The 12,552-nt window shown below is 39.8% G+C and overlaps 1 protein-coding gene across 3 annotated transcripts in view; it reads right to left on the reverse strand.

The window, feature by feature from the left end:
* Positions 1-12,552, reverse strand: part of spock2 (SPARC (osteonectin), cwcv and kazal like domains proteoglycan 2) — a 37,936-nt gene that overhangs the window by 10,372 nt on the left and 15,012 nt on the right. For 2 of the 3 annotated variants that reach the window (XM_042502337.1, XM_042502338.1), the window contains exons 3-4: positions 9,623-9,631; positions 9,035-9,080 (exon numbers count right to left, since the gene is read on the reverse strand). In XM_042502337.1, the coding sequence (XP_042358271.1) occupies positions 9,035-9,080; positions 9,623-9,631 (55 nt within the window). The remainder of the gene's footprint in view (positions 1-9,034; positions 9,081-9,622; positions 9,632-12,552) is intronic. The other variant, XM_042502339.1, reaches the window with a different exon arrangement.

Here is a 12,552-nt window from a genome sequence, read left to right on the forward strand (position 1 = left end):
CAGTAACATCATCAATGCTATCTTGCCTTACAGGTAGCAGAGAGGCCTGACATGTCTCTGGTATGTCTAGTCTAGTGAATGCAAAAATAGGCTTGAATTCCCACAACGACAAAAACAATCAGTAAGCCAAGAACGGAAAATAAAGGTCTAAACTTAAACATGCATTAATTAATTGTAATGGCTATATGCAGTGCAACAAGCTGAAAACACAACACTGACATACTGTCACCTGTGATGATGAAAGTTGCTTATTTACATATCAAGCACAAAGCAATGTTAGCATTTATAAAGTCCTGTGTCTGTCCACCTGATGAATAAAGAGTGCCACAAGTCCTAAAAACCCAGAATTTAGTGCGCATTTTAGGACTCCTGGCGCCCTCATCTCAAAGTCAATGTTTTATTGAATGGGGTTTTTGTTAGAAAATACATCAGTTAATACCCCACTCTTAAATTCTGAAGCTTTTATGACTGAAAGGCGGTTACAAACAAGTAGCTAAATGAGACTACAGAACGTCATCATGCCGAACTCAGCTGTACAGTCTTGTTGTGGTAGGGATGTTAAGTTATGCAACCATATTGTAGTTTGTTTATAGCCTAAAATTACCTTTTTACTTCTGGCAACACCATTTAGGCTTCAAAAATCTTAAAAGTGGTGTGAAGACCACCTTGCTGAACAAAACAAAAAGTTCGACAAATGTTCATTTGCTGCAGATTTTCTGCAATAATCCACAATCCAATGGAAAAATCCCATAGGCTTTTTGATGAGGGAAAAAGGGCGATGCAAACTTCCACGTCAGCTTGCAAAAATAATGTCATCCCTGGAGCACTCTGTAAGTCAAATATTTACGTTCCTTTTAGCTCTGGTTAGGTCTCTACCAACTCCTGAGGAGACTATGTGGCTGCTAAATGCTTCGCTTCGTTCTTCAGTTCGCAACTGACTATTTCTGTCTGATGTTTGGTGTTCAGCATTTAGCAGCAAGGCTACAGTGGGTTCACTTGAAACTGTTGCCTGTTGTGGCTGGAAATCAGTTTGATGAGCACGGTGAGACTGAACTGCAAGAGTTTTGGGACGCAAAACTGAAACATTACTAAAGAGACTAATATGTCTATTAGGCTGAGGGGAAGTGCAGAGTTTTGCAGTGGTTTTGTGAAATATTTCAAATCACACATAGCCATTTGATTCATCATTAAAGGAATGGGTCCGCATGTCAGAAATTTCACTTTCTTGTTTAGAATTAGATGAGTAAATCAATACTGATATCAATCTAACAAACAAACTCTCATCAAGAAAGTGAATAAGTACATTTTTCAAAATGTTGACCCATTCAATCGATGTAAAAATATTTAGTAGCGCAGCTTTAACATTTTTAAAAACATACCTGCGACCACTGAATGATCTTGTCAGTAAAAAAAATAAATAAAATGACTAAAATTCCACCTCCATGTAGACAAAATCTGAAGGATTTATTTTGTAGCATAATTAGAGGGTGTTTGAATAGATGACATTCAGTAGCAAGAAGAGGATGTGAGGCATGTCTTAAAAAGATTAGTTTTAAATACTGTACATGGGGAGTTTAACTCCCGTCTGGATTTTGAGTACATGCTGATTCCTTTGCAGTCTTGTATGTGGGGGTTTGTATTTGACAGAAGCAGAAGTCCCAGGTGGGCCATGGAAGGGAGAGCAGGACAGGGTGACACCGCACAAATTCGTGGAGTGTGAAGGTGAGGAGGGCAGAGGAGACCCTAGAGGACTGTAGCTGCTGCTTTTGGAGGTTAGGAGTTGTAGAAGTCCAGACACAAATATGTACAGCATTTACAAAGAGCTGAGCAGACTCCCCAGTGGGGGAAGAGTTTGTTTTGGTGGATATTGTGGAGTAAAAACATGTTAATATTGATGCTTTTAAGTTGCTCCATTATCTTGTGCTGTAATTTTGAGCTGATGGGCAGAATTGCAGCAAAAGGTTTCACCCATTGATTGTATAAATTGGTTTGTGGACTTTTGAAGCCTTGAGTTCGGCATTGTGGCCTTTGCCATCTTGGATTTTTGTTAGAGCCAGAGGTGACCATATTTGGACGAGAGGTTGGAGATGTGGAGGAGCGAGGGGCGGATCTGACTAATAAGCTCCATTTACACAGCCTGTTCAAGGTGGGAATACTGCGTCACTATGCCACCTCACCGTTTTATATAAAAAGTACGAAAGGGGGCGGGTGCAGAGTTGTCATGCCTTTAAGCCAGCAGTAGAGGTAGCAACAGAGCTGAATAAAGGTCTGTTTAAAGAAACAGCCTGCAAGACAGGATGTCACGCTGCTTTAGCTTCTGTGATGCCGGTATGCTGTCTAAAATCCCACTCTGTAGCGTCATGATGACATAGTTGTTTGGTACTACAGAAAAATGCAAGGGCAGCGTAAAAAAGGGACTTCATAGCAGTCCTTAAGGGTCCTGCCCTTAAATATGCATAACTATAAGCCTTAATAAAATGTTAATGGTTGATTAAAATAAGAATTCAGCCCTGTGAAGTTGTCATGAATGTTGCAATTAACTATAGAGACCAGAATCATTCTTTGTATCAGTCTGTAAACATGTATTTCTGTTATAAAGTTAGGCATTTTAACTGGGGGGGTCTATGAGGATTGACTCATTTTTCAGCCTCAAGTGGCCATTCAATGAACTGCAGTTTTTGGCACTTGGCGTGGGGCTTCATTTCTCAACTTTGGAGGTAACCTGTTGGCCTAAACAAGACATTTGATGGCTATGTACCAAATATGAGTCTGTGAGAGCTCCAAGTCACAGTATCTATCAATAGCCTCAAGAGGTATCAAACTCTAGATGTTGTGGAGTGTGGACTCAGCGTGTTTTCTCCTTGGTGTCTGCCATTGATTTTAAACCATTGATTTGCCAGAGAGTGTCCATTCACTATTCACCTGGCCTCTCTGGCTTAGATAAAGCTTGTGGAAATCCAAGGTACACTTGAAAGCTCATGTATGAAAAGATCAGGTCATCTGTGAATGCTGTACACAAACACTTGAGTGTCGGTGCGTTTATGTGTGTGCGTATACACTTGCTCGTACAGGTCCAAATTACAACCCCTCTCCTGCAGTGTTCACTGTCTTAAGGAGAGCGAGATGATTCAATCAGCTGCTGGATTGATGAATTGACTGTAGAAATCGACTGCAAATTACCCTGACCTCTCCCTCACTCTGCACCGTGCTGGCTGAGGTGGAGCCAGCCAGTGTGGTGCCTGAATGCAAATTTCCATTTTCGGTCTGCTGTTGGCGTTGGCTGTCTGTGTGTTAGGAGTGTTGACAGTTCAAAAGCCCCATCCTCTTCTGCATGGCAGTGCAGCAGTCTGGGCTGAGAAACGAGGCCTGCAGGCTCATCGGAGCTTGGGAGTGAAGACATCACGCTGATTTAGTGATGTCTCAGAGGGACAAATCTCCTCTTTTTGCTCCTTTGCTTCATTAGACCATCTCATAAAGGAAGGCAGATCAATGGCGGGAGATAGAACACTCATGTCAAGGCGAGTGAAAGGGAAATAGATAGGTGAAGGGCCTTTATGCTGTGTGAAATAAAACTTGTTCAGTGCCATTTATCTGACTACCTAAGGCGAGCATATTAAGCTTTGCTATAGTATCATAAAAGCTGAGCACACACAGTTGAACCTTCATTTCAGCAATGCCACTTATAAAAATGATCTGTGTCGTCCACATTGACAAAAGCTGGGCATTATTTCAGTTCTATTACCATAAGAAAGTGTGAGTATTGGATGTTTCTGCAAAACCCAGGATTAAAAAAAAAAAAAACAAAACATTTTTCTTTTGTATTTACACATGACAATCATGGTATGGGCATTGTTGGGGAGAGATTATGGTAATGGCAAATAACAGCACTGAAGGATGGTGATGGATGTAAATAACAAGCTCAATATTTATGTGATTGGTGGGACACTTGGTGATTTAAAAGGACTATTTTGTGACTTTTTTATTGGGGTTTACAGAGTGAAACATACAGATGAACTATAGGAAAAATAAATTTTAATAAAACATATTAAGAAGACATAATTTTTTTTTTTAAAAAAACAACAAAAAACAAAACAAAAACATCTAAACAGAAATAAAACAAATCATAATTTGAAGTGAACTATCACACATAAGGGGAAAATCAGTATTACAAATTAATATGCAATACATTCATTTATTGCTAATTCAGTTCAAATAATAAACGGGAAATTATACTGAAAAAAGATGAATTAGAAAAAAATTAAAATAATGGCATGAAAGAGAGTGCGTGAAAACATTTTAGTGGATGTCAAATAAGTCAAGAGTGCCTTTGTGATCTCATGTAATTCAGGCTAGTTTATAAGAAGGATTTGTGCACTGATGACTTGGGTTATTTAAACTTAATTAATAAACAAACGCTAATTAAGTGGGTCAGGTGGCTCAAACTCTATTTATTTATTTATTTATTTTGCTGTTTCCGGATACAAAGCCCACACTGGATGTAAGCATGAGATGCCTTATTGGTTTTGTCCAATGACAATATAACAAAGACTTTTTAAAACTAGTCAATTACTTCCCTAACAATGTTGAAAAAAGGCAAGAAAGAGAGCATTTCTGTGTGCAACTCTTCTTTGAAGAGAAAGTAAGAAGAATACGGAGCCACAGATGGTTGGAGGATGCGGACAATATGGTGAGGTCTGCAGAGAAATTCAGTATTATTTCACAGTGCTCTCAGTCAAGACTTTGAGCCACGACATGTACAATTCTACTCCAGGGATATTAAAACAAGCTCACTACAGTTAATAAGAGATCTTTGCACTGCATCTTTGTGACAATGAAACTGCTCAAACTGCAAGACAGCCAGCCAACATTTTTAGCAAGCTAACTGATTGTTAGTAGGGGGAATATCTTTTGGTAATCCTTCCAGTACTGTTAAATAATCTGGAGCAGACTGTATATAAAGATGGACAATATGAGGGTTCACAAAAAAGGAAGCCAAAACATCTCAATCACCCCCTGGTGGCTGGCTGCAGTATAGGTCATAAACCCCGCCCCCTCCAGGTTAACAGATGTGACATGGGCCAAACTAAAGAATCAGTCAAATGGTTTCTGTCATTTAAGTTAGTGCTTATCATGCTGATGTATATTCAAGTCTTTCTTTTTCCAATAAGTTTGGCTTTAATCAGTTATTTGATGATATAAAATGGGAAATTGATGACAGCTGTGAGTGCCAGTCAGTGTACTCGCCATCAACGTCGATGCTCACAATTGTTCGGACAAGTGTGTGGGCGGGAATCAATTCTGCTGTGTTTTCTATGTTTAAGAGACTCTGGCTCCAAATAACGTCACCAGCACAATGGCAGTGGTTGTATCCTGTATATTTTTGCTTTATTTCGGTACAGTAGGAGGAAGTGGAGATTTGTTGTCCATCTTTATATACAGTCCACACTCTGCATGATTGATCAATCAATCTGATCACAGCTGATCATATCAGATAGATGGATGAGAAACGAGTGACAGCACCCTCAATCAACAGCTTTAATCAACAGCTAAGTTTCTCTGCTGCTCCGTCTGTGCCCATAATGGACTTTGCTCTGTGCTCCAAGAGTGTGGTGCAATTAATAACAGATGGTATAAATTGCATAAATGGTATAAATATTCCAGTAGTGCTCCTTAAGAACGAGCCACAACCAAGAGCTGAAAATCAATACAATAATGTGGCAATAATTAATTTGTCATCTGTATGTTTTTATGCTAAAAAAACAAACACACTCACTGGATAGGATCAATAATGCACTAATAGCTATTTGTCTTAGTTCTCTGAATTGATATTTTAGAGGTTTTTACTTTACAGTGAATGAAAACTTGGATCTTCAAAATCCAGGACTTGTTTGAATCTAAACACGATCAACACGTAACAGCTCATTACAGTTTCAGTGTATTGTGTTTTTGTCCATGTGATTTTGCAGGTTAATGACCTCGTCCTTGTTTTCTTCCTGGTGAACAAACAACTTCCTCCTGACAGATGAACACAGTACAAAGACATCCTTTCACTTTACCCTTTTTTCATTTTCACTCCATCATACTCCTCTGCACTATAGTCCCTCTTCTCCCCCAGTCCACAATTTCCCCATCACCAAACTGCCTCAGAGCTGGCCGGAATAATGCTGATGTCAGTTACTTTACACTAAATCAAGGCACATTAGCCCCCACCTCTGTCTCACCCTCTTCTCATGCTCTTACTTCCCTCTTTGGCCTTTCATTGGAAACCATAATTAGTCCTTCATTAAGCCCTTGGAAATTGCGCTAATGGACTCTGCCATTCAGCCGACTTCATTTAAGCTGCAAATCAAGCGACAATGGTCGAGGACACGACTCTGCCATGACTTCATCTTGCAGAGGCTCAATTAAGGCGGGAGTCTCAGCAGGAGTCGGGGAGGAGACCTCAGACAGTCAGCCTCTACGCCCGGCTCCTGCTCGAGTGCAGCAGAGAGAGAGAGAGAGAGAGAAAAAAGGAGGAAGCAGAACCAAGTGGTGATGGGTTGAAGTCGAGCCAATGTTTAGCATCTCCTGGGGGAGGCACATCAGATCCACTCAGGCAGATAAAACAGAGCGCTAACATCTTTCAACCTTTTTTCACTAAGGAACCGCTACAAGTGCGGACAGTGAGCGGCTGACCCCAGAATACAAACACAGAGCGTATGCGGCGCTGTCATACACGATGAGCTGCTGACGGTCTGGGAAGCATCACAGTTCAAACACAGGCCACAGATTCAGTCTCCATGCTACAGCACAGGCTAATCACATTCAGTTTAAATAAATCATGTGGCTTTGCTTTCAGTGCATCAGCATGCATCCCAGGCAGCGATACCAAATTAGTTTTTGCTTTTAGCCTATATGTATATATATATATATTATATTACGTTTGTGCCTTAATCCTGAGCACATGATGAAACATTTGGAGCACAGAAAACGATTTTTTTAACTTAACGGATTGGATCAATATTGGTTTTATTTTGACCTTGGAGTGATATATGTGGATATACTTTGAATTTTGACTGTTCAGTTAAACATATTTTATGGGAAAACGGAACGGACATTTGTGTATTGACAGCAGCAGATGCCGTGTTAAAGAGTGAGCATTGAGAGAGCGCTGCATTATGTGTCGTGTGTAACTTAAATGTTACTAGGCTGGAGATGTTCTTAATGTCTGTGTCAAACATGTTCTGCTGCCACAGAAGAAACGCATTCCTGTCGAGTGAGGTGAAAGCATCTACACTGCAGAAACTGACCGGGCTCAGAGTCAGCTGTCAAGCAGCCAAGATATAACGGAATTTCATGATGGCAAGCTCAAAAAGAGAGTCTGACAGGGGAGTGTGAGAGCCAATGAGGAAGCAACTGCACTTACTCCAACAAGCTGCACAACTGTGGATTCATGTCGTGCTTGATGGAAGTATTTCATCTTTTACTTTCACAAGAGAAAAAGCATCAAGGGGAAACACTCTTTTCCTTAGGCTAATAATACACTTTGTCCAAAAACAGGCATTTTTCTGAATAAAAATTGTCTTAATTGTCATATACTTCAGCTGATATGACATAAACTTTAAAGAATATCTTCATTTTCTAGGAATAATATAAGTTGAGTGAAGAAAATTGTTTTATGCTAAAGAAATGTATCAGAGTGTCTAATTGCACTTGGGTGAGAACAGTCACACTGCACCTTTTTCGGCTATTTTCACCCATCACTACATGTTGTTATGGATCCTACTGCGTGCTGTGATGGATTTTGAGATAAGGATTGTTGAGGTTCCTCCAACGTTTCAAGATGGAAAATCCACCTTCAGGGGGCTTCCAGTAGAAATCTTTAGACTTGAAGTTACCAACTTCACAGGGCAACAGAAACACACCATAAGGTGACAGTGTAGGGTAACAGTGCATGCCTGCTGCACGTGATCAATTTGCAGAAACTCGTATCCACCCTGCGAGCCAGTCACTTCCATCCTGTAATCCCCCACCTCCTTCTCTATCAGCTCCAAACAAGGGTGTTTTATTTATGGAACAGCATCAATACAAAACTCTTCTGCTACAAAGCTCTGTTATATTTTACTAATTTAACTGGAAATAACTGCAATATAATGTAAATAACTTGCAATATATAGTTTTTACTTGGATAGATTAGAAACTACAAGTACTTTGCATTAATCATTAGTCTCACTTCAGCAAGAGCTTGACTGGCTGACTTGATGTTATGTGAACCTTTTGAATTTTTGAACACAGCCTCTTATCGCATAACCAGCTCTGTCAACATTACAGGTATCTGAGCAAGCTTTGTGAAGCAAATCGGTCGCTTCCAATACACAATGAATGCAGTCGCCTATAGTGGCCATGCACTGTCAGAAGGTTAAATACAGGAATTTCACACAGGAGGCTGGCATTTCAGTCCTGTGAAAGTCAGTGTTGCCGTTTTGTTTTCAGACTTAGGTTACTTATTATAATCAGATTTAGGATATATAAAGCTGTTGTGTGCAAACTGTGTACATACACTTTAGTGGAATTGCTGGATAGACCCGTTCATACTAGCATTTGGATGTTGCCAGGACAGTAACCTGTGTGTAAAAAGCATCTGCCTTCATACATTTGCATATTCATGGAGGTTAATAAAAATACATTAAAGAACTAAAACATTTAATTGAGTAATATTTTTCTTGTTTGCTTAAATTAAAGTACTCTGTGCATAATAATAATAATTTCATTTTCAAAATATATTATTACTAATATTGTTTTTATTAGAAGTTAATCTGTTGCTTCTTTTATTTATTAATTTCATTTTAAATTTTTGTTGTTGTTGTTGTTGTTGTTGTTAATGTGCTTGCTCAAAAGGCCTCTTTGCACACTAAGGAGAATTAAGCCCCAAATAAAATGTCATATGAGCATATATTTAACCAGCAAAAACCAACATAATCCTTTTACATTAAATGACATACAGAGGCCTTAACTAATCACACAGTGCAAAAGAGATGAGATGCTGGGGACTTACTATCATTAGAACCTTGATTTTCATCCCAGGTACGAACATAATCATCCTGCAGAAACATGAAGAAAACAATCATCTATTAGCAGCTGCAGAGAATGAGGAGCCACGTAAGTCACACACTGCAGACCTAAGTGCACGGTGTTGTTAATGGCACAACATATCAACCCTCTGTCATCTTTTCTTAGAGGTGAAGTGAAGTAGTTTACATTATCACCGCACACTGATAATAAATTGAACATTAGTCTTGCAGCATGATAATTAGCCAAGTGAGTCACACCGCAGACAGATGGGAATATACTGTGGATGTACATCTGTATGGAAATGAGCCCAACACAAATCTGTACCATGCCTATATGTGAGACATATGGCTCTTTTTAAAAGTGCTCTGCCTTTCCCCCCTCTTAATTAGAACATTAATCGTTCTAATTAAAATGGGCAAGTTGAAGGAGATTTGGAATAAAAAGAGAAAGGCAGAAGATGGATGGAGAAGTCCAGATAAAGGCACACAAAAGACAGAAGGAAATGAGTCATGAATGAAAAAGACATAAGTCAGCTGAAGAAGTAGTGTAGAAAAAAGTGGAGAGAACTGACCTCTACCTCCTGGTGAAATGACAGCAAAAGGAGAAAGAAAAGAGCCAATATTAGTGAAGTAGAAAAGTGCAATTTCAGATACAGGGTATTAAGCTGCATTCAATGACATTTGAAAGGCCCTAAGAAAGACTTCATATGTTCATTTTAAAGCCCCATTTTCTAACATAACACCCGCAACTAAAAAAGCAACAGTCTCAGTTGAAAAGACATCATTAATAAGACTTGAACACTCTTTGTCACTGATAGACAGTAATCCAGCACTCTCACTGGTGCAGGGAAACACGTGACCTGTGCTGGGGAGTAACTGGTTAATTAAAGAACAGCTAATACATGTTGGTGACCACAAAGGAGTTACATATGAAAAAAACATCTTATGTTGCATAAAACATTCATTCTCTTGCTTAACATCTTTTTGCCGTGCAGAAATACCTTCTTTTGGTATATTTTTGATGAACCTGGATCAGCACAGCCATTGAGACAAATTTGAGCGCAACATGCACTAATTTTTTGTTCTTTTCAGCTCTATTGCCCTGTTTAAAACACAAAAGTACTCAAAAGGTAATACAATTTTATAAGTGACATTGCTTTGATGAAGTAATTAAATACATAACTGATTGCATTTTTAACAGGGTAACTTGTAATCTGTAACCTATTACATTTCCCAAACCGTGCTCAATTAAATTAAGTAGGAAAAAACGGAAATACACAAAGGCCAATCACATTTCTTTTTTTTACCCCTATCCATCACTTTCAGGTGCCTCTCAAAACAGAGTTACAAGAAGTAGTGGTCGAAATCTTCCCTAATGAAATGGGACAACCCTTCAAGGCCCTGATACGTTATTGGTATGCTGGTGTTTACAGAAAAGATGTGATTTACCCTTGCATGGGCAACAGGCATCCTTTTGTGGTTGTCATGACAGTCATGAATTGTTAACAACTTAAAAATCAATCAAACAAGTCATCAAATAAAGAAGAACACTGCTTCATTACCGGGCCACCTGCAATGCTCTGTAGGCTACCATTAGACGTGCTAACCTGAGTTCCTACATTACCAACCTCTCTTCATGAGTTTAGTTGAATTTTGGGTGTCATATGCTATCAAAGAAAGAATATAACATGGAAATGAGTCAAAATTATGGTTTCAGTAAAATCTTTTTTAAGGCAGAAAATACTTTTTTAGTTTCTCTAGTTACTCGTACTGCTATCTTGCAAACGATTTGTCATAACACTTGGTTTTAAATATCTGACAATCCTCCATAGATGTGACAAAACAGAGGGGTAAAGGCTAAGTGGTTGAGGTAAGGCGTGTTGAGGTTAGGCCAAAATCTATCCTGTTTTAACTTGGTAAGAAAAGAGCATGTTCCTTTCCCCCATTGCTCGTAGTAAGAAGCTGACTAAAAGAAATTTCATCAGGACCTTTCATATTCAATAAATATAGGAAAAGCGTGGAAAAATAAAACACTTTTCGCTGATCTTTCTCTGTCTGAAAGGGGAAACACATCTCAATGAACTCTTGAATTCTTAACAATGTCAAAGCATTAAATTAATCACATTAGTGACTGCATTTTCCCAAAGGAGACAGTACAGATGTAAAGCTTTTTTGAGCATATTGCTGTGTCTGAAATAATAAACATGAGTCATTTCAAGATATTTACAATCGGCCATCCCCCTCCTCCTTAGAGATGACTTACTCATCACCGTAAACATTTACTGTGCTGGAAGCGCGTGCCAAACAGCTCCCCGGAAGGCGATAAATCCTGACACAACACGTGAAATAAGCAGCCCTCATGAAAACTGGGACCTTCTTCTTTGACCCTCACAGTTTCATTTCGCAGAGGTAAATATTTTCATCACTGCCGAGGACTCCACTCGAGGGTTGAAATCTACCAAACTGCTGCTGCTCCGCTCGCCCTCGACTCACTGCAGCAGCACTGAGCTCATTTCCTCTGCTCAATGACAGAAAAATCACTTCCAGTAAACTGGCTCGTGCCTGGATTTTAACTCAACACTTCAGTTGAGCCTCATGAATGATTGCCAGTTATGTAGTTTAACCTTGTTGGGCCCGATGGAGTCACGCATTAGCAGGGTGAGACCTCAAAGGGTTTACGACCTGGCCATTAATCTGACGCCTCCCATGTCTCCTTTATTGATGCCTCAGCTCCTGCATTATTTAGCAACCTTTCTGTATTTGTGTTTCTGCCAGGACCGATGAGGGAAGCGTCCTGCTGCGCTGACAGGACAGGAAATCAATGATTTCATAAAAGAGGGGCTGCAGAAAATGTATTCGGGGAGAAATAAATTCTCCGGAGTGTACAATGAAAGTGAGCATGAGACGCAGAACGCGGTGACAAGTTTGGCACGCGGCAGAGAAGTTATATCACTCGAAAAAATGACTCACGGAGCAACATTCTGATGAAACGACTGACGGTTTTTACACAGAAGTGATTAGAGGAAGCAAGCTGAGAACTGAAAACACTCAGCTGCATCCAGGAGCGCTGTGATCTACCTGATAACATCAAAAAGATCTCCTCTTGCTAAACGGAGCAGGGGAAGCTTACCCTCCACATCAAACATGGCAGACTGTTCACCCTGCTGCTGAGCACCATGATACTGAGTGACAGATCACAATCCCTCATATCTGTAGGATGAGGATCACAGCCCGATGTACCTGTCCACTGTAAAATTGGGCTCAGCTCAAGTGGAACTGCACAGTGTCATTAAAAGATCTCTTAAGAAAGTGACATATATTGTGCTTGTTGGGTTAGATTGAAAAAAGGAGAACAAACAGGAAACTGGTTGAATTAAGCGTGTGTCTACCTGACAGGTCGTGTGTGTGTGACTGACAGGTGTTTCTCAGTAAATGTCAGCTGTCAGATGCACTCTGTGTTCACTGTGGTTGTCCTGAGGGGTTTGTCTGTGGTGATGGCGGA

The sequence above is a fragment of the Plectropomus leopardus genome, chromosome 15 (assembly GCF_008729295.1).
Source record: "Plectropomus leopardus isolate mb chromosome 15, YSFRI_Pleo_2.0, whole genome shotgun sequence".
In the NCBI taxonomy this organism is placed as follows: domain Eukaryota; kingdom Metazoa; phylum Chordata; class Actinopteri; order Perciformes; family Serranidae; genus Plectropomus; species Plectropomus leopardus.